The sequence below is a fragment of the Haemaphysalis longicornis genome, unplaced genomic scaffold (genome assembly GCF_048455015.1).
Source record: "Haemaphysalis longicornis isolate Haplotype H1 unplaced genomic scaffold, Haemaphysalis longicornis Haplotype H1 scaffold_3, whole genome shotgun sequence".
NCBI lineage: Eukaryota > Metazoa > Arthropoda > Arachnida > Ixodida > Ixodidae > Haemaphysalis > Haemaphysalis longicornis.
In genome coordinates, this window is record NW_027526335.1 from 58,433,465 (window position 1) to 58,456,486 (window position 23,022).

At 47.9% G+C, this 23,022-nt stretch overlaps 1 protein-coding gene across 1 annotated transcript in view; it reads left to right on the forward strand.

Moving 5' to 3' along the window:
- LOC144175231 (uncharacterized) overlaps positions 1-23,022 on the forward strand; it is a 170,491-nt gene that overhangs the window by 142,746 nt on the left and 4,723 nt on the right. The window contains exons 5-6 of the mRNA XM_077704336.1: positions 1,495-1,578; positions 18,990-19,214. Of these exons, the coding sequence (XP_077560462.1) occupies positions 1,495-1,578; positions 18,990-19,214 (309 nt within the window). The remainder of the gene's footprint in view (positions 1-1,494; positions 1,579-18,989; positions 19,215-23,022) is intronic.

Consider the following 23,022-nt stretch of genomic DNA (forward strand, 5'->3'; position numbering starts at 1 on the left):
ACTCGTTTGGGTGTGTACCCTTTTTTTCCCGTTACCGATTTCGACACGACAGAGGGAAGCTTTTTGTGTAGTTGTTACCCTCGGGAGGGCAGTAGCGAATCATTTGTAAGAAAAGGGTATGAATTCGTAATTCTTTCTTTTCGCCGTACGGCTTGCATGCTCCGTGGAAGGAAGCGGTGCACCAATCACAATTTATTTTTGTTTAGAGAGAATAAACGTTCGTACGTGCACTTTTAGAAGATATGAGGGGAAGTATCTTGGTGCCGAATCCTGAGACGTCATACTTGTCCGCCAAGATGGGTGATCACGCTGATATTATACGAACGCTATGCAGCGTTTTGTAACGTCGTTTTGACCACCAAATCGCTTGTTCAGAACTTCAGTGCAAACCGGGTGTTTAAAAAACGGCAAGGGGCAACGCCAATAAGGTTTTATACAATGTTGTGGCTCGATTATAGTACAATAGTGGCATCTTTTTGAGTTGTCAAGTGGTACCGTGTATAGCGTTTTCGGCACGGTAAAAAATTCAGTAAAATGATTTGATGGGCTGCTTTTCCAGCCTAAATTAGTGTATGGAAATATCCCAGAACATTCTTTTTTACAGAAAAAAAAATGTATACAATGCATTTGGAAAAAAGTGGCCTTACTTAAATAAAATTTCATTAAAAGACACGAAACTAGAGTTTCGCGCACACGAAGCGTATGCCGTTGGCGTTATATTCGGAGACTTCCTTTACGCGCTGTGGTTGGAAAGGAGACGCGTAATGGCGAGCAATATGGGTAACTGCGGGTACGCAATTGAAGCAGGGAAAGGGGGGTATGGTTGAGATGAAAGCATTTTGGGGACAAAGAACTGATGCATCAGATGGTGCATGGGACCAGGTGGAAGAAGTTCAGCAGTGGCTTTTCCCTCTTTAATTAGTGATAGTTAGCAGATGACACCACTGGCGATAGGTATTTCGACATTAATGGTGATAATGCTGGTGCCCTTGTGCTGTTGCCACAAATCGATACCAAAGATATGGGAGCAACTAATAAAGACCAAATTCTTTTGACAGTGCTCCACAACTAGTCCGGTTGAAATAGGCGAGATATTGCTAACATCAACATCGCTTAAGTTAGCGCAAAATTAGCCTTGGTCAGTTTTGAGGCAAAACACATGTATATAAATTAAGAATCGCTTTCACGTCAGATTGGTTTGTACAAAATAAGTAAAAAAAGGGATAGAAACCAGCGTCTGAGAGAAGCGAAATAGAACAGAACAGGAACAATATAAAGGGAAAGATACTCTGCCTCGCGCTGGCGCGAGCGACACCAAGTACGATAAAACCAAACACAAACATGAAAAAAGCATGATAAAGACGATTCAACTATGTATGCTATGTACTATATCGTTGTGCTGTTTCTGGCTTAATTTTTATTATGTTTCTGTGTGGCAAAACGGTTGTGAAACCAAAACTATGCCAACTTGTTTTTTTTTTTTTCTCTTGACAGCTGAGCTCAAGATGGAAGTATTGCGGGAACGAAATTTACGAGAGAGCCTGGAAAAGCAACTTTCCGAGGAGCAAAGGACGAGAGGTGAGTTTCACTCATTTAACCCTGACATACTTTTCAGGTCTGTACAGGTTAGCGCGAAGAAAGTATAACAAACAAAACTTCCCGCATCAAAATTTTTTATCCACGGCATAGAAGAGATTAATAACAGGCCGTGGCTAGTCCGCATTGCCCGACAACACTTGTACGCTGACGTCTAACGCCGGTATAGCTTCACCCATGCAGTGCTTGAATTTGCTTTGCGATTTTTTAAGAATGCGTTTGCGGCACAAAACGGTCTAAAAGAATATACGCACTGTCAATCAAGCGAGCTTTTGACACGAAAGTGTTTTATTCCTGGATACAGAAATATTTGAGTGACGTCATATTCATCACGGAAGTGACGCCAGTACACGAAGCAAGCGGCCTGTAAAGGATGAACCCCTACATACAGGGTCTTCTTGCGATGAAGCAATCTTTAGTACTAAAGAGTACGTTATACTTAGGGTTGTTCGTTTTCAGGTTTTCTATTTTAACACGAAGTCTTTTATGCCAGGATACACCAAGATTTCACTGACGTCGTATCCGTCACGGAAATGACGCCAGTACACCTTTTCCGAAGTGACCCTTCAGCAGGACGTGGCTCGCCAAGCACACCCACAAGACAGCCGGCGACTCGCAAATCATGCTCAGCTGCCGATTTCGCTGCACATATAACTTTCGCTTTTTACCGATTTCTATGACAGAGGAATCAACCCCAATTGTTTTCTTCCCCATCAGGCCATCTCATGCACTGTTACCGTATTCGAAAGAAAGCACACGACATGTCTCTGAGAGCACACGTATACTTCGTCGCACGTGCGCGAATTCCGCTAAGTGCAAGACTTCGGCCGCAGGAAGACTCGACAGCACCGACGTGTGGTCCGTGGGAGATATTCTCTCGGTGCCGTCGCTGCCGCCGCACTTTGCTCAGAGTGCATCTTTATATAGGCCCGTACTGCCCGTGGTTGAAAAATGGTTCTTTTCTGCTCGAGCACATCCGTCGGGAGGTGCTCCCTCGCCGCCGCCAAAGCCGAGCCAAGCCGTCGTCTCAAAGTGCAAATGCGGGATTTCCTCACTCAGCCAAATATTATTTTTATATATACTATCCGCACCTCCCCTCTGGGGCCCCGCTTCCTTTTTCGCACTCGCGCACACAGTCGCGCAGCGTAGAAATGCACTCTTTCAAAAAAATATTAGGCAATTCTTATCTGGCGAGTCGTTTCACCCCTTTAGCGGCCGTGTGTGTTTCTTTTGTTTCTGTTTTTTTTTTTTTACGTTCTGGCTCGGCGTAGCTCAGTCTGTCTGTGCGGAAGAATTGGAATCCACTCTTTTCCTCGGCGTTCATCTTTCATTCCGCGGTGGTGTTAGTGTTTCCGCTTGGAAAAGAGGGCGACTCAGCGGGCCAGGGGCTGCCAAGTGTTTCCGAGCCCTCCGGAATACGCGCGGCCGCGTAGGGCGGAGAGAGCTTATTTGATTTTGCGCTTCGCGCCTCGTCGAAGGAGGGCGTGGATGGAGAGTTAGCCTGCAGTTTGTCATTCCAAATGGAAGTGCGGAGACAGACATAGTTCGAGGGCGCCTCTTCTACTCCCCGTGGATGCGGCCGCTTTCGGTTGGCCCGCTATCGTGAGCGCGAAGTGCACGATGAAAACTCGGTTTTGCCAGTCATAACTTACGGCTTATGTTGGATTGATGCGAAGGCCTTATAGCCTGTAAGGCTTCTATAGGATAGTTTCTCGGCCATCCATTTTATACTCCGCCTCTTCCTGTTGAGAGTAAGCAGGGATACGTGACGGTGTACGACTAGGTTTGTCTTAAATGTTGATAAATATTCCGTGTGATGTTGCGTATCGGGAAACATGGTATTGGCCTCGAGGACATACCGTGGCGCCACCTACGAGTGACGTCACTTGTAGGACGCCGAATCGTGTTGTCGTCTGCTACAACACATTTCCCCTGCGTATGCGGAAGCGTTTTTTTTTGTTGTTGTTGTGGCCACCGTCTCGCCCGCTCCTTGTGGATTTGATGCAAATCACCAAAAAAGTTTTCTGTAAACCAAATAATTCGGGCAAGCAATCAGCGATTCGCTTGTTCCCGGCGACACCGCCGCGTTTAGGTAGCTGCTACCATCGCGACCCACACAGCTCTTACATACGCAGCCAGCTAACGCCAAGGACGATGCAACTGATGCCGAGAAAAGTACGCTGTAAATTCATTATGAAATACTTGTGGCGGGACATGTGTGTGCAAGCAAACACCTTGTAACAGCGACGGAAACGCGTCGCTCACTTTTGATCTCACCGCGCGAACTGCTCGTATTGCTTGGTAAATGAATGACGCGAAAACGGTGATCAGATTGCTTCGCCGCACATGCTTAAAAGTATTGTTATGGCCTGCAGTTTGGCTTAATCAGTGCCTATTTCCCCTACGATGTTTTTATAGTCATGCCCGGATTTGATTAACGATCACTGCTGTAGCCTGTACTCTGCACGACTGATGTTTACTTTTCGCGACTTGTCCGCAATGTATGAATGGTATGAACGCGAGTTTTTAACCCCTTCGAGCGGGTTCGGACAAGGCTATATTTAGTTTTCATTAGGCGCTCGGCGTGGTAATTTATAATTACAGCGTGTTTTGTAATGTTTACAGTAAGCCGGCATTTCTCAAGCATCAATTTCGAAACTCATGACTGCCCACAGAAGGCGAGGCTGCGTACGAGGCGAAACACGTCGTTAATGACTTAATTAACGTCGTTAATTAACGAGCAGTTAACGCTTCACGAATTCCTGCTTTATACATTTCTTGCAAACAAGGGAAATCTAGAAACTTCACTCGGCGATCGTCGTAGTCCACATTGTTGATCGGGGAAACAAGCCGCTGCTTACGCTTCGGTCGCATGCGTAATACACCATCACGCTCATGGTGTTTACGGATAATCTACCGCAGTTGATACGGTTATACGGTCACCATAGTTCGAACTGCGCTTGACGCACTGAGAATTAACTTCAAACGAAGGAAATTAACACGAAAATACTTTTAGAACGCGCTGCCTAAGCGAAGCGTCACGCGCTGCAAGCCAACTACGCAGCAAGATAGGAACGGTGATCCTACAAGTGACGTCAAAACGATCGCAGCGCCGGCCTCTCCAGTGGTGGGCCTCGCGGCCAATAGCTTTAAACATGGTGTATCTCACAGAACCTTAAGCTTGAACGTGCTCCGAGCTCTCTGAATGCCAGTCGAAATTAAATCTTTGGGTTTAATTAGCCCAAAATATACACACTTGAACTGTAAGATGCAGGGTACCTCGGACTTTGAACAATCAGGATTTTTATTAACGAGTCCTTAATATTGTGCACGCGAACTCTTTCGCGTATCATCTGCATCGGAAGTACCGTGATGGCTCGGAGTCACACCAGCAACCTCCTGTGTAACAAGTTACAGCGTCAGGGTGTCTCCGCCAGTGCACCGCTATAGCGGGTTTTGTGTTGTGCAAATGCCGCAAACTTTTTTCGGTCTACTACAACACGACGCTCGTCACTATGCTAAAACCGTAGATTTGCAGCGAATTGGTAGCTCACTGCGTAGGTTGCCTAATCGGATGAATACAGCGTTTAAAATTTTAGCTTCTAAATTGCCAACAACGAAAATCAGCGTGTCTTTTTGTTCAGTTTAGCCAATTGACAAAGAACTTCAACGCATACCACTTACAGCAAACCCGCTTACAACGAAGTTCTCAGCACAAGAAACTTTCTTTGTTATAAGCGAAATTTCGTTACAACGGGTATGAATACACTACAGCAAGGACCACGAAACAATTCGAATAGATGGTGATTGCCAACAAAGCGATATCATTATAATTAGTATTTACTGGATTATTTGAAGTGTTAGGATCAGTGCGAGGGAATGCGCATCCAATCATTGTACAGGAGGCCTTACGACTCCCATAGGCACAAAACGACAGTAATCTACGCCCGTGAACCGCGCCTATTCTACCACCAGCAAGTACCGATATTTCACGGACTGAAACAAATGAACGAAACGCAAGACCATAGAACCGGTCCGTCCCCAAGCCACAGTCCCATTTTTTAAGCGTCGGGACCACCACACCACGTAACAGAAAAACCGCGCGCAAGGTGATTTGCGCCGCCATTAGGCGACGGGAAAGAAAAGGAAGAAAGACGGAGCGCCTCGCAAACAGATGCGACAAGTTCGCCGCGCGTGTACACATACGGGACAAGCATACTGCAGGCCGCCGGCATCTGTCACGGCGGCTGGCGTCGAGACCGGGGCCGAGTCATGTTACTACCCGCGGTGATAGACCGCGGTTTCCCGCGTGGGTTCCCGACAACACGCGTCGACTTACGAAAACATCCCAGCGAGGGAAATACGTAAACTGTAAAGAGTAAAAAGGCAGTTTAGAAGTAAACGAGAACTTTTGCGAGGCTTTTGCGCAAGCGAGACGCCGGAAAGAGAGAGAGAGCGCGTGGCGACACCTCCAGCCCCGCAAAAAATGACGGCGCCAACGCGCTACCATATACGCGCACCCCCAACACCCCTCGCACAACCAGGCTAAGCATAAAAAACTCCCCAAAAAAAGGAAAAAAAAAAAAGAAAAAAGAAGTGAAGAAGGCGAACGTCGGAGGGTGAGGACGAACGACACACACCAAAGGGGGGCTTCTTCGGCATCCGATATTTGGTTCTTCCTTTTCGAGTATCGAGTTTCGCTATTTGTCAAAAACCGGCTCGAACTCAGATAGCGGCGGCGGTCGTGGCTAGCCCAAGGAACAGCCCTCGCGCGAAGAGCCGTCGCTGGTTCTTGGCCGCGTCTCTTGCTGCCCCGGTGGCTGTAACACGCCTCCGGGGCTTTATGACGGCCGTCTGATGTCCCGCGGAGCGTTCCGCAAGAGAAAGGGAATTGAGCCCGCTCATGTAGCCTACGATCCGCACTGTTCGCCGGGCCGAGAACGGTTGATCGCGCGTTTTCTGCCCCGCGGCGCAATAACGTTTACGTTTGTATCTGCGCGCGGTCGTCGACGTGCGGCTCCTATCGCATAGGGAAAGAAAAAAATGGGAAGAAGAGGGACAGGATAGGGAGTTGGGGAAGAGAGGGCGAGAACTTATTCGCATGGAAATGATGGTTGGTCGCCGCGATCTGGGGGCAGCATGTGTCGGGACGATTCGCGAGGCGCTGGGTGTATGGGATCCACGGCGGGTGATCACACGGAAAATGCACGATTATGGAGGTTTCCCGCGTGCGGTGGCGGTACTGATTTTGCGCGGATGTATGCGCAATCTCGCGTGCCTCTTTCTTTTTGCGTAGCCCGGGGCTTGCGCGAGCGCGGGCTCTCTTCTTTTTGTTTTTCTTTTTTCCCCCGCTCTATTCTGGCAGTGCGCGCTTACGTGTATGTAAAGATGAGTTTGTCGATCACACGATCGGCCATCTGCCACGGAAGCGAATAAGTGCTCAGAGCTGTACGCGCTTTGCTAAGCGTATGCCATTCGAAACTAAGCCCATGCGGGCGAGCTAGAGAAGCGTAGTAGGGATCTTTTTTTGTTTTTTGTTTGTATTTGAGTAGTGGAACAATCGACTCTTTTTAGCTTTGGGTGTTTTTTTTTTTTACCAACAGCTGAACAAGGGTGTAATGATGCAGTATTGTTTTTATTTCGGCGCACGATAAGGGTCCCCAGGTGGTCAAAATTAATCCGGAGCCCTCCACTACGGCGCGCCTTATCTCCTGTGAAGCGTCGGCGCGTTAAACCTCATAATCAATCAATCGTGTAGTATTCGATCATCGCTAACGTACGACGATCACATCCGAAGTGCAACCGGCTGGGTGAGTATACATCGCGAAAGAACAAATCGACACAGCCGAAGTCTGCTTGTTCTTTCAAATGAACCTAAGCAGTGTTTTAGCGGAACCGTGAAGTGATTACAGTTAGTAGCGGCTCCAAATGACGCTGTAGGTGACCGCATGCTATTCAGAGGCAAATGGTCGCCTGCCAAAAAGCGTTTGCTTACGAGACGTTGTGCGCTTTCTCTAATCGTATGGGCGTTTCCCCAATATTGCGGCGAAACTTTTTCTCTTGTCTAGAACACATTCCCTGCGTCGCGAGTAAATTTTTGTTTTCTGTTTTATAAAATTTCATCAACCTCATTAGCGTAAATAGTACCGTTGACAACAGTGCGATAAAACTTGCCTTCTTGATTTCCGTGCAGTATCTGACGAACGCTCCTTCAAACGTTTACGCACTTTGCAAATATCGTTTTTGCTTCGTGAATTAAAACTATGAGTTGCCCGGTTTTCGGTACCACATCTTAAAATTGTATTTTACACGAATGAAACGTTTTTCTTATCGGGTCGGATGCGTATTGTTTTTTTTTAAATATCTTCGGAAAAGCTCAATTGAATGGTTATCTGCGCCTTGACGGATCAAAGGAAGCGAAGCCGGTTCCCACCACCTTAAAGTATTCAACATTAATATTGGTATTCTTTAACCAGGCATTTAACTTTAATTGGCTACAAAGACGTAAAAACGCTGTGACCATAAACGAAAAAGAAAAATAAAGAAACAAAACAGCAGCAATATTGCTACCTTTGCTCATGCCATGGTTTTTCTTTTTTCCATGGTTCGAGCCGATTAATGCACCAGTATATATCGCTAGGCGTGTCGCAGGGGGTAGGGAGAATGGATGCGATTCGTGTTTCCTGAAAGCCCCATCTGCCGTTAGGTGTAGAGGAGCTGCCGCATCGATACACGAATGGAAAGCTTGACGATACACGCCAAGCTTTCTTTTTTTTTTTAATTTTACGACTTCTTTAAGAACGTACACATAAAAGCAGGCTAGGGCGTGTGTCTTATAATGCCAGAAAAGAAATGTCCTGTGTCAAGGCATGTGTATAAAGGGCTTGCTATATTCTCTTCTTTCCCGTGGCTATACATACGCCTTTCACTCTGTTCCGTTGCAATATTTCTGTTAATTTTTTTTTTCTGGCGTAAAAAAAAAACGGTATTCCGACATGAAGCAACGCCTTACAGAAGAAACCAGTGGGACAGGCATCTTCTAATTAATGTGCGTTTAAAACATAGCATGTCCGCGGGACTCAGAAAACTGAGCAATAAAGCTTGTCACTGGCATGTTATTCCATTTTAACATCACCTGCCTTTGTATTGGGGTTTAACGCGCCGACGCAACGCAGGCGATGAGGCGCGCCGTAGTGGAGGGCTCCGGATTATTTTGACCACCTGGGGATCTTTAACGTGCGTCAAAATCTCGAGCGCACGGGCGTTTTGCCTTTTCGACTCTATCAGAAAAGCGGCCACCACTGCCGGGAAACGAACCCGCGTCCTTGTGCTCAGCAGCACAACGCCTTAGCCACTGAGCCACCGCGGCGGGTACCTGCCTTTCGAGCGCGCTTCACCAGCTGTAAGGTATGCCTGGGGTGTCACAGTCCTCGAGATATAAGAAAGCTGCTAAAAGGCTCGTCCCAGGCATTCGCTTCAGTGGCAGTAGTTTAGACCCAAGCCAAGCTATTACGCATGTAATTGCGTGTATGTACCCTCAGCTCTATAGTGCTGCCTGGTTCGATGGAATTAATAACACCGGCCACGGCAGATAGGCGCTACCGTGCTTGGAGGGCTTCCTGGGACAGGCACGAGACACGCTCAGCAGAATAGAATTTGGCCTTCCTGGTGTAGTATTCGGGTGAAATCTACCATGTCGGGAGAGTCCTCCGTACTGGTGGTGGGCATAAATAGGATCGTGCATTGAATATTTATAATAATAAATAATTAATTAGCTGTTAGCATCAAACCACGGAGGAGTGGTTGAACCCTTTCCCTCTACCCATCCTCCCAGTTTTTATGGACGACCAGTGTCGATCTTGGGACTGCTGCCTCTTGCCTCGGAGCTGGGACGATTTTTTCCGGGTCCATTTGTTGCGCGGGCGTTTCTATTATCTTTAAAGCTCACGGCTTCAGATATAAAACCATTTCCCTTACATGAATATTTATGGGGAGTAATGACCGCCTTCCTATAGCGTCAAATCCTCTCTGTTTCGTTTCTAGACCACGCAAGCCCCCCAATTTTCAGTATACTTGCCTACAAAGCTCTTCGTTCTCAAGCAACCTGTTCTGTCTTCAACGAGCGAGGCACTAGCTTTTGTTCAGATGTTCCTTTCTGATATGCCTTTCTCTCTCCTGCACATTTCTACCCACTTTTTCTCAAGTATTTCTTTCGATAAAGTTGTTGGCGTCTGTCTGTCTGTCTGTCTGTCTGTCTGTCTGTCTGTCTGTCTGTCTGTCTGTCTGTCTGTCTGTCTGTCTGTCTGTCTGTCTGTCTGTCTGTCTGTCTGTCTGTCTGTCTGTCTGTCTGTCTGTCTGTCTGTCTGTCTGTCTGTCTGTCTTACCTCGTTTTGGGCGTCATACTCTTTATTGCTGTCCAGATTGAGTGCCTTCTTGTTATTTTTCGCCACTGTGTGCCCAAGATTTTCATGTAGAATCTACAAAATACGTTAGCTACTCACTTATGATGACATGGTCCCCAAACCATTTTAGTTCGATCTTTTCGGCGTTCAGACATTGCCCAGCGCACATATAACTGTACTGCTTCATCTGTTCCTTTACCACGAGCGGCTATAGCCAAACGGCCTCCCGTTCCTTGGTTTACTTAGACCTAGGCCTGGAACGGTGTCTGATTATACGCGGAGCGCAGTGTTTGCAAATTCAAGTCCCGGAGAATTACGCGTTTTAAAATGAACAGTTGTTGGCAATGCTACGTGAGTACGTGAGTGTGGTAGTGTGGGACAACAGAGAAGCTATTTTTCTCTCCGAAATCCAACCCGACTACAGCAACTGTGCCACAAACTATTGAAGCTGTAAAATCTTTTCTTGTGGGAGCGTGACCTGATATTTATTTACCCGTCTATAATTTCTCTTTGCTCGATTACTAGAAATAAAAAAAAATAGGCTGAACGAGGCATCGGAACCGTCTATTATTTATTTTCTTATCAAGTAATTGTGCAACACTCGATATATTTTGGCAAAACTTTCGATATTGCGTATAAAACATCCGGAGGAAAACTAATGCACCGTGTACGTCAAAAGACGTTCGTTTACCGTACGCAGATACACGATCCTTTCTCTGCGCCCGTGGGAACCACTGCGTTCCCCAAGAAAGACATGCCTGCACTGTTTGGTTGTTTCCTCTGCGTATATAGGACCAATAACGTGCAGTGGAACTCATAAATTTTGTCCCTTCCGCGGCGGATTTTGTTCGCGGCAGACGCAAACCCGTGCGGAAATCTGATCCGACGACTGCGCCTTTAGTGCGAGGGCGAGAGAGGGGGAAAAAACGTAATATTGCGGCGTGCGCTGTACGCGAGCAGGAACAACACGGGGCCAGTGTCTCCTCGCGCGGCGCCAGAGACTAATCTGAGCGCTCAGTGAGGCCTTCCAGTCGCCGAGCGAGTGTTTACGCAAAGTGTGCCTACTGGGTGACAGTGACGAACAGCAAATCATTCGACCGGTCGTATCTCACCCGGCGCTCACGAATTGAGAAAACTCCGTGTGTCTTGTTCCAGCTCTGTCGAACGCTGGCGCCCGTAAATCACAGCGCGGCGCATTCTATGGTGGTGAGGTTGAGTCCTGTGCGCTGTGTCGTGCCCCTCCGAAAGTCGTTCGGTTCCCAGGCTCGCTTGGTTGTGGGCCCCAGTGCGAGGGACTTCGTTTTCTCTGTGTTTGTTTCTGCAGCTGTTAGCGAGCTTGTTGCGACCGTTTTGACTGCCATGCTGACATGTTCCGTGTGCGCCTCGGGCAGTGAGAAGCGCAGAAAAATAAGGAGTCCGCGAGTACGATTTTTTAAGGTCATTTGCACGTGGTGAGGAAGAACGCAGTTTTGCGGCTGCAGTGCTTTGCATTTTCAATCAGTTATTAAATTTGTTGTCGCTGCTTGTCCTTTAATGATGATAAATAATGCAAGAAACAGTTGATATGATTATTTTAGTCCTTTTGTGAGACATTTTTCAGCTCTGGTTAGTGCTTCTGCTTCAAAAAGGCAGCATATACCTAGCTAAATTCTATGCCAAATTCCGCACTCAGCAGAGTGGACTTCTCGGAGCTCTATTAGAATGAAGGAAGTGGAAAAAACTTTATTAAAACGCAACATTAAGCGTCGAAGATATCCTGGGCCACGTTCACCAAAGCCAATTGGTCCGTCAGCTGTTCCGAGGTATTCTTTGTCTCTTTGCCATTCTTTTAGCACGCTGTGGCTACCGTTTGTGCAGTGAGTGCTGTACGTTCGCTGATTTCCAGTCGAGCTTGGATATCGCTAAGATGATTAACTCCAATAACAATCAATCAATCAATCAATCAATCAATCAATCAATCAATCAATCAATCAATCAATCAATCAATCAATCAATCAATCAATCAATCAATCAATCAATCAATCAGCCGCTCGTAATCAGCCTAAATCACTGCGGGATGACTGCGTGAGAAGCTTGTCATTTTCTGAGAAGCTGATCTATTTTCAACCAAACTAATCCAGAATAATTTAACTCGTGAAATAATTTACACAAGAAATGCTGGAGTCCAGTTCGGGAAGCTGATCCAGTTTCCACCGAACTAACAAGTATCAGTTTCACTTGTAAAAGAAGTAATAAAAATGGCGTAGTCAAGTTCATTGCACTCCGGCAACGGCGAAATACACTCGAAGACGGCGGTTGTACAGCCGCCGTTATCAGCAGGTTGCGTCGTTCCTTTATCCTCACTTCTGGCCTTCTCCATCGGCTCAAGCAATGTTTGCCTTCGCTAGACTCCCTTCGCCAAAGGAAGCATTAAGAACCGGCTTCGTCCGTGGCGATCGTTCACAGCGGCCTCGTCGGAGGTTCGAGTGATCACAATGACAATAACGAGAGTTCGGCGCACACGCGGCAGCAGAACTTTGGGGAACGAGACAGATCGGCGCTGGGAGCGCGAGGTGTTCCATCAAACCCCATAATAAAACACGGCTCCCTCTAATCAGGCCGAGTTCCTTTGAAATTCATAATGCGAGTTAATCATATCAGTCAGGCTTCCCCCCTTTCCCTCTGTGGCTGTTTCTTTGACTGCCGCCGGCGTTCCACCTCGTTCCACGATGTCCCACGTTCCCAGTTTTTGGTTTTGAACTCCCTACTTCGGTCCTCGAGGGAGGGAGAGGGAGCTTAGTGCTGGAAGTGCGCCCCAGAGAACTGCGCTCTTCGGACTCGCTCTGCATTGTGCGAGGCGCTAAAACCGGACTTTTTTATGGCGCCACGACTACGACGACGGCAGTGTCGACGACGACGAACCAGGGAGAAAAGGAAAACGAAAAAACGGGACCGCGACGCGAAGAGAGAGAGGGCGAAATGCGCGCCGGTCCAAATCGATCCGTCATTGGGCTTGTGACGGATCAAGCTTCCCTAGCGCCATGACGTCATCGAGGGCGATATGGGGCAATCCGTCAAAGTCAGTGCTCGTTCCAAGTCGGATTCGGGTGCTCTTTTAATCTCGGTTCTGCCGCCATGCACGGTCGCATTGTTCGCAGTCGCTCGGCTGCTCCGCGCTTGTTGGAGGACCGTTCCCGGGTTCCTCATCGGTCCTCCTTCTGCGCGCCAAGCGTGTCGCGTACTGGCCAACTGCTTTTTTTTGGTCGCAGTCCCTGCGCATGCGCGCGTGCGGCTTCGTGGTGTCGCTTGAAAACTGTGTGAACCTGCTTGACGACCACGTATACGTATATAGGAATCATTTCTAAAAAGCTCGAGGGGATGGCGTGGGAAGTCCTGTGTCGAAATCGACCATTCGCTCTCACTCAAATGAGCTTAAGATGAGCTGCATTTATGTAATGTTCCACGTACAAAAGAACAGCTTAAAGCTGCGTTAAGTTAATAGGTTTGGCTCCCTGTTGAATGACGAAAAGAAATAAGAAGTAAAGCGCCAATAAACGATAGACTTCGTCCCTTTAAGAAATACGAAAAGCGCCAAGCAAATGCGTGTAGTCTATTTAACTAGTCAGTGGCAAGAGAGAGTTGAACAGGTGAGAGTAGAATTTTTATTGCTGGTCTTATTTTTGGGCTACTTGTCACATGTTTGATGTGTGCGTTTTGCATATGAAACGGTATCATGAGCTCGCTCACAATTCTGTGGCTGGCTACTAGCGAGGAAGTCGAAATGTAATTCTTTCTCACACCAAAAGAAGGTATTCCTTATACGAAAACCCTTAGAGAGGCTTGCAATATTACATAGTCATAAAGCTAGAATAACGCATTTCAGTGTAGGAGGTAATGTAGGCTTTATTTGTACCAACAATTAGTTAATTTGCGGACCCATGACGATGAGAGGTTTTCTTACTACACAAACACCTGGGGTGTCACTGCCTGGCGAACCCCTTTCAGTGTACATAATTTTTTTACATAACCACTTAACCAGGCAATGCCTTCGACTCTGGTGCATGGTCAACTTTTATTCTTTTAACTCTAATAAACTTTTAACTCTAATCAAAGTTTCTTGAGGGGCATCGTTTTCTGGCCATGCCGGGGCCCTCAAGAAAGAAAGTTTTCTTTAAGCTTGGCGGGAATTTGCGTCCTTGCGAGCAGTATGGCTATACGGAATGCTGGAAGCATCCTACCGAGTTTTGGAAAGCATGATGTCCTTTGGTGCAGGAGGGCGGGGTGGGGGCTCACGTTTGATGACACTCAGGACTGGCGTAAGGGCAGACATTGCTATTCGGCCTTATAAGAAGCAGTGGCATTTGGTGGCTCAGGAGATGCGGAATAACTCGCACTCTTCATGAACGCCAGTGGCGTAATCACTCCCGCTCTTAACCAGTGCGAGAATGGAAACGAGGAATCGTTAACTTGCTCGTCGTTAAGGAGGATGACATTGCATCCTCAGTAAAGGAGGAAGCAGCGTAAGGATAACGCAGTCCTTATGAAGCCTCCTGGTGTTTTTGTCACTCCTCACTATAGCCTGAGGGTAGCGTACGTAGCGGTATTGTGATACCGCACGTAATGAGAGACAGCGAGGCTGTTTTGTTCACCTACACTAGCTACACCGAGTGTAGGATCGACGTGACGGGGTCAATGCATACGAAGCAGCATCAGCTGCACCGGTGCAGCGTGTAAATAAAAACGAATAGCCCTAGTGACTCCTCTCCCACTCCTAACAGACGTGGTGAAGGGGATCAGTGTTATTATCCGCTTCCTGCGTGATAAAAATCCTGGTTTTAAGATTAGGCGGCCGGAGCGACTTTCACGCCCTCTGGAGACTCACCATCATCGTTTGCGGCTCGATGCTGCACTCACTAATTCCTACCGTTGTCACCATTGCCAAACAGCAAACCCTTACTGTGACAAACGTGGATCGCCGGAAACAGTTGGGCACAGCTTACTGGAGTGCCCTGCATACAACCAAGCAAGAAATGACCTCGCACAGAAGATGGAGTGCCTGAACCGCAGTTTTCTAACTCTAAAAGCACATCTTGGACCGTGGCCGTCTCCCTCGTCCCGGTGCTAGCTGCATTATTTGACTACCTTCACCAAATTGCTGTCGTTGAGACAATATAGGGCTGTACATGGTTGGAAAAGAGCTTTTTTGTAACACAAGGGACAAACGTAGAGCGAAAGAAAACCAGACAGAACGAGTTTGTCCCTGGTGTTACAAAAACGCGCTTTTCCAACCATGTACAACTACCGATACCAACTAGCCCAACAACAAGCCTTACTGAATATAGGGCTAATATATCACTATGTGAAACCATCTATACTTGTTACGTCACACACTCAAAGCTATACGTATGCAGCTAATTCCATTTTCTTTACTTTTTTTTCTTTTATTTCCTGCTTTTATTTGTCGCTTCCGCCTTACTTCCTATAGTGAATATTCGCTCCTCCCTTTCCCCCGGAGAGTAGCATGTAGGCGACAACATTCCGGCAGACCTCTCTGCTTTCCTCCTCTAATAAAGAGCCCCCTCTCCTCCCCCTCTCCTCCCCCTCCCTCCCTCCCCCCTCTCTCTCTCCCTCCCTCTCTCTCTCTCTCTCTCTCTCTCTCTCTCTCTCTCTCTCTCTCTCTCTCTCTCTCTCTCTCTCTCTCTCTCTCTACCATTGCTGCTAATTTGGGACGGCGTCGCATCTATAGGCTGAAATTTTTTGAACAGTACCCGAGTAATACTCCCAGGATTAAAAACGGCAGTTTATATTTGGCAACGCGGTTCTTTTCTCTGGTCGAATAGACTTCCCGCTTCGTCAAAAATTTGGCACAGATTGACGGCCGTAAAGCGCCGTATGTAAGTCACAGCTGCAGCTCAAAGGCTAATAATACGTGGTGCTACAAAGCATGATGTGGCGGGTTCGCCTCCCAAATGTTGCAGCTTATTGTTTATATTTTTGTATGAGAGAAATGGGAACGTCTGTGGACACGAAGCTTAGGGCCGCGCCGCATGACTCATGAGCCACGCATCCAGGTTGCAAAAGTACCGACGTAATCAGAAGCGCAGGTGGACTAAGTTCATATGCAGTTATCACTACGGTGCGTTTCAATGCTCCAGTGTAGCTCCAGAGCGTGAAACCATGGTTCGTAAAGGTTTATAAAGGGCGATGTTTTCAGATGGTGTAAAAAATGCCGCGTATTTTTTTCTCGATACACAAACATAACAAAAATGGTCATCGTCGCTTGTGACGGACTTAGTGCAAGCCTTGCAGTACTGCTGTAGGTGGAGCGAACAGTGTTATCGTTCGTCGCGGCGTTCGTTTCACTATTCTCTTGCGCAAAACGCCTTCATCAGCAGCGAGCCCTCGTGCCAGTAAGCGCGACGGTGTAGCCGCGCGTCAGCAGGCGAAGCAAAAAAAGGCGAACAGATGGGCTCGACAAGTCGCCGGCCAAGTGGCTGACGTTGATGGAGCAGTCGCGAGGCTTCAATGGCCGCATTGGAAACGCGTCTCTTCTGGCCCGCGTTTCCCCCGAGAAGCGTACAGCCCGCTTCTTTACCGCACCCTCCGCACACACCGGAGCGCAGACAGACAGACGCACGCGCGTCCTTGCCGGCGTAGCCGTCGACGGAGGAGAGAGAGGCGCGCCGACCCTTGGGCCCGTATGCTAATGCTGCGACTCCTCCGGGGTAACAGTGTCGAATTGGTGGCTGCAGTCGTTGGCGGCCCCTCAGAAGAAGACTGTTTAGCGACGCACTCTCTCAAAGTGTCTTCTTGTTGCGACCCCGGGTTCGCCGAGGGCTCTGCCACGCATGACGCCCTTCCTGCGTTTCTTTTCCCCTGCCTGCTGGAATCCCTGTTACTGCCAAGCTCGCTGTTGTTGCCGCAAACAGGCGACAGAGAAGTAACGAGAGGAAAGAACTCGCGAGAATGGGAGCCGCGTGATAGAGTACGTCGTTCCGTTCGGGTCGTGTCGATTCTTCTTACACTCGTCACCGTTTTCCTTTGCTCCTCGTAGTGCCGTTTCTTCCCCGCAGTAGCGCGGTGCCCGGCTGTGAAGTGAACTGAATGCTGATATCAGAAAGCTCTCCACGCGGCTCTTTTCACTCGCAGCTGGTCTGCGCATGCGCGTCGTTAAGTAACGCAATTGATTTAGAGCCCTAAAATGGTAAAAGTGAGAGCGTTACTTGATAACTCTGTGTAAAACCACCTGCAGTGTACATGTCCAAAGTTTTGTCCAAAGGGCTGGCTTAGCACCCTGGCCAAAACCGTGCGCCCCAATCCCAGGAGTACCAGTAATGAGCCTGCTCTCGTGCTTTTAATATTCACCTGATGGGATTAAAGTTTAGATGCACGTACAGGTTGCAAAACTACAGTTGTAACTTCTAGTAGTTAGATGGAGAAGCATTACAATTTTGGCCGCTTAAAGAGATTCGCGAAAGTGCCATTAGTTGAGTTAAACGTGGTGACCGGCAGTATTTTACACGCTTCACCATGGGAGCAAGTACAGGAGGGGAATTTGCGCAAGCCCTCAGACGCATAATGAGGATTCCGTATAATCACGGTTATGGAAAATTTTAAGTTGTTCGTTCGGGCGTGCTAAGAACCGCGCTTTGGCTCCGAAAACACGGTCACGGGCAGCCCCAGAGACTTTGCGCGTTCTCTTTCTTTTCTTCCGTGGACAAGATTTTGAAATAAGACCATCGCCTGAGTGGTTGAGAAACCGCGCCTAACGACGTCGCTCGTGCCCCGGGCTTCCGACGTCGCCGTAAGACTTCGTTATTACAAGGTTCGACGAAGCCGCGAACGGTGGTGGGCGGAGCGAGACAGCGTGCTCGGTGGACGTGACCGTCGGCCGTAATGATCGTCCTCGAAGATGGCGCACCTTAACGAACGCACTGGGGGACAGCGAGCACCCCTGCGGGGCCCCACTTCTCCGCAAGGCTTACGGGGCAAGACGTAAGAGACCCGAGAAACGACGTGCGAGTTTCACCCTTTCACGTTAAGATGCTCGTTGGGAACGGCGAGCATGAATTGGTGCCTTTAGCGCGCCATGCTCCAAAATTTAAGGACTATGTCTTTCGTTCAAGTTTGCTCCGTTCCGTTCGACGGGATTTGTTTGGTGCGAAGTACGTGATGTGACCTCGGAAATAACTAGTCGCGCGTGATGGTATCCTGGAAGGTTCTAAGAATGTTTTACTTCGTTCCCCGCCGTTAGCGAAGCTGAACTTATTTGGAATGCTTAGACTAATGGGCATCCTCTTGGTCTCACACATGACGCAGACGGATTTTTGCTTGCTTGCTTCATTCGACGATTGATTGATTGATTGATTGATTGATTGATTGATTGATTGATTGATTGATTGATTGATTGATTGATTGATTGATTGATTGATTGATTGATCTAATAATTGATTGATCGATCCATCGATCGATCTGGGTGAAAATGGCGCTTTCTTGGAGGTGGCCAGATGAATCTTACCGGTACTCACCTACGGGGCAGAAACTTGGAGATTCACTAAGAGGGTTCAACTTAAATTTAGGACGACTCGGAGAGTAATGGGACGGAAGATGAAAGGTGTTACATTAAGGAGCAAGAAGAGAGCGGAGTGGGTCAGGGAACAAACACGTGTTAAGGACATATCATTAGAAAAAAAAGAAGCAGAACTGGGCGTGGGCAGGACATGTAATGCGAAGACAAGATAACCGTTGGACATTATGGGTAACATAGTGGATCCCAAGAGAAGGCAAGCGTGGCAGGGGGCGGCATAAAGTTAGACGGGCAGATGAGATCAAGAAGTCTGCGGGGAGAAATTGGGCGCAGTTAGCACAGGACCGGGATAATTGGAGATCAATGGGAGAGGCCTTTGTCCTGCAGTGGGCGTAGATAGGCTGGTGATGATGATGGTGACAAGTAAAAGTGTGAAGATCGGAATCCAACCACGTCCCCTCCTCTCCCTTACCGTTCTGCCGCAGTGTTGTACCAGAAGCGACTGAAGAAGGAGCGTCGATGTCGGCGGCGCATTCAGGACCAGCTGGAGTTGGAACAGAAGAAGCGCTCTCAGTACGAAGAGGTGCTACGCAACAGCGTCGTCGCCGACCATCGGTCGCCGCCTGTGCAGCCGCAGCCGCAGTCGCAGCCGCAGCCACAACAACACACGCAGGCGACGCCGCAACAACAGCAGCAGCAGCCGCTACCTGGTGAGCACAATATTTTATTGTTATTTTCTGTTTTTTATCCCTCTGTCAGATGAACCTGCTACGCCGCTATCCGTACTTTCTTTCCATCCCACTCTTCACCCGCTGCGCTTTGTACCTGTGTTAGATAAATAATTTCGCGGGCATCCTAGAAAAAAAAAAGTCAAAACCCCTTCCTTAAGAGGAAGATAGTTGAAACGCGAAGCCTTCTCCCATGCAACTTGACTCTAAGCCAAAGTCCTAAATCCACTTTCCTTATGATGCCAAAGCCCAAACTACCAAAGTCCAAAGCCAAAGTCCACTTCAACTCAGCCAAAGTCCAAAGCCAACGTTTAAACCCGCCTAGAGAATGCATTTCATCAGCATCATCATCATTACCATCATGCCTAACCATGTGTACTGCCAAACTATATTTTTCATATTACGAGAGGTGTCTTAGGTGGGCAAAGACACTCTGTTATTGTATGTGGCGTATGATTGATGTACCGCTTGTGAAACCCACTGTGTAAAGTTGGCTTTTCTGCAGTGTGCTTAAAGCTAGCTGGCGTTTCTGAAGTGCGTTTACACTAACGCCAACACCATCAATGAGGCGGAGAAAGCTTCGCTTTAATAGTCTGGATTTTCAGATAAGTTACATTCAGTCTAATACAGTTGCATTGATGCCATTTACGTGCTAGCGCATATGCCCTCGCTTTGAAGATTGGAGTCACGAGTGTATGAAGGTCGTACCGGCATATAAATATTCCCTTGGTTGCGAGGCACCGTAGTTCTGTCTGGGTGGGAAGCCTTTCGCCAAAAAACCTAGAGTAACGTAATGCAGTGCGAGCAAGAAGACGCGTTGCTGGGCAACACCTAGGATATAGGCAATGGGTGGCGCTGGAGGCGGGGCGTTAGAAGCAAGCCGTCTGCTACCGTGCGCTACCACGCGAACGCACCTTAGTGAAGCACCATTCCATTTTACGAGTGAGCGCATGTGCCGTAGCCTTGAATATTCGCGTAAACATTGAAGGGATAATTGCATTAACAATGGCGGCAGATATGAAAGTACGCCCGCGCAAAACACGGGTTCGACTTGTTGAGCGACTTCGAAACTTTTTTTCACCCAGATATGTAAACCTGTCTTCCAAAAATGCTTGTCCCCGGACAGGATAGCATATTCAACGGTGCCCCGCACTGAAGAACGGTCACGGTGCCCTGCTAGCTTCGAGGTGCATTGCACGTGGAGTCGCTCGTAGATCGAATACCTCGAGAGGGCAGGGCTCTTTCTACACCTGTATGCACCAGCTCAGCTCCAATCGCTGATTTTTCTTGTGAGCACAGAATTTCTTCGGAGTCTACTTCAGCCCTAAATAACGTAAACCAAAATTCTCGAATATTTATCTTCCACTACAGTTTCTCAAGTACTAATTTGTAAAGTGAGCTGCGATTGGTTTTTCGGGTTAGGTGTAATCTGTAGAGAGAATCTACACGCACCCTCGATATACGCACCCTCGATATAAACCCTCGATAAGTAAGATGAATACATACGGTATATGCACGTACACACGCATACGAACTATACGTCTGCCATGTCTAAATTCTTTAAAACCCTCTTCTCCCCCTCCGCCTATTATAAGGAACACAAGAAACTGTCTGATTAGGCGCGCTACAAGTGGAAAAAAATTACAAATCGGACGCAAAAATTTTGATCGAAATAGGTAACTAAACTTTCTAAATTTATAAGCATGGCTAATGCTGTGACTATATCTGAAACTCAGCCGTTTTTACGGGGATATTCGAATGCGTATTGCACAGCGCGAGTGGCTTCGCATATCGGATATGAAAGGAGTATTGTAATTAATATTTGACTCAACCAGGAAAATATGCCGAGGTTATTCCAACTCCACACAGCTCTGCGAACAAACAAAGCCTACACTGGAATCCGGATAGAGCCAGAGCACTCCATTTCCCGCGGAAGTCGCAAGGAGTCTTCCTAGCTTGCAGCGAAGCCCAACGGAAAAGCCACTCTTCGGCAGCGCATTCAAACTGGCATTTGCACAAGCCGGCCGCTCCGAATAAAAACGAAAGAGCGAAACGCGGTGGTGAGGGGCGGAGCGGTTGAGTAGCGCAGGACCCGTATGTATTCTGCCGAAAGACCTGTGACGCTAAGGCCGCCCTGAGAAACAAAGAACGAAATCGCAGATTAAACGGCAGTGAAATTCGGCAGGCAGCGCAAAGGGGAAAGGAAAGGCTTCGTAACAGCTGTTCGTTTCCGAAGACCCATTAGCAAGATGCTTAAAAGGATATTAAAATACGCCATGCGTTCCTCGACGTCCCTCAAGCTTGTTTTCTTTCGCTTCAAGCCTCCGTTCCGCTTTCCTCCGCACCTTCGCCTCAGCGTTTCCTTGCCCGTTTTCCACGAGTCCCCTTTAGGAGAGGCGAGGCCCTGTTTTGTTCTTGAATCAGTCCCACCCCCGTTTCGTGTACAACGTAGCGAGCGCCGTTAGCTCGGAATGCTCGGCAGAACGCGCACGCATGCACTGCGACTCTGTTTCTCTGCGCTTTCACTTGGAAGAGAGCCGCAATTTGTGACGGGCTCGGGGTCGCCGGTCATCACTTTTCATTTATTCCCGCGTAAACTTACGGGCCCGTTTCCTTCCTCTTAATTTACTTTTCTCTGGTTTCTTCCTCGCGGGTTGATCGCTGGTGTCCTTGCTGCTTTTCGTGCGAATCAGATACTCTCCGGCAGGGCCTCTTGCTGAGCGGAGGATGGCCGTGTTTTCGAGTCGTATTGCGTAGGCGCCGTGATGAATAAATTGCAAACAGCAAACCCCGGTTGCAAAAAAATCGCTTTATTTGTATTCTCGGAGTTTTTCATGGTCTAAATGCAGTGCAGAGAGAGAAGATCAACTCCATTTTAACGAATTACCTGTTATAACGAATACAGCTTCCTGTATAGGGGATTTCATTATAACGGGTGTTTGCTGTACTTGCTTCACAAGTCAAGTCAGCCTTCCGGTAGCGCAACTTTAAATGCAAGTAACTGAATATTTTGTTTAGTCCAACTGTGTTGTTATCTCTAGTTGCAGACCCAGCAGGACGCCCATTTCTATGCTTTTAGGCAAGGTTTTTTGTTTGGCAGAAATGACTTCACGAGTAATAGTAGGAAACCGATCATAACGTTTGTGAAGAGCAAAGACTTAAATGCAGGCGCAACCGCACGCCACAAATCTAGGATAAGTAGCCCAGCAAGTTTCCAACACACGCCAAAAAAAAGAAAAGAAAACGAACGCCCGACCAGAAGGGTTTCAAACTTCCACCACCGACAGAAAGGGAGAATTTGGCGATAAAGCCGGGAATAAGTCGCTTCCATTTTCGGTCTTTGTGGCTTCGTCCGCTCCTCCTCCAAGCGTACGCACACCCGCTCATTTCCAATTCAACTTCTGTCACCGTTGCCTTACCCTTATTCTAACCCCACCCCGCGAGCCTTTTTTTTTTTTTTTTTTTTTTTTTTTGCGTGGCTCCGCAAATGTCGAGGCGGCTTTGACGACGACTTCTTCGACATCTTGTTCCCAGGATTTCGGCCCAGTTGGACGAGGAAACATTTGCATGAGGGCCCGATCACTTTCCCCGGAACGGATTGAGCTCGTTTAAATAAGGGATATCCTCTTCCCCGGGCGTCCACGCCGAGGCGCCCGGCTTTTTTGTGTCTCCAGCTGTTTTAACTCCGTGACAATTCTGCGTTCAATGTCCGCGTTTTTTTTATTTTTTGATATTGACTGCACTTACATCGGTATATGTCTTTTTTTATTTCGAGGAAATTTTTTAAGCC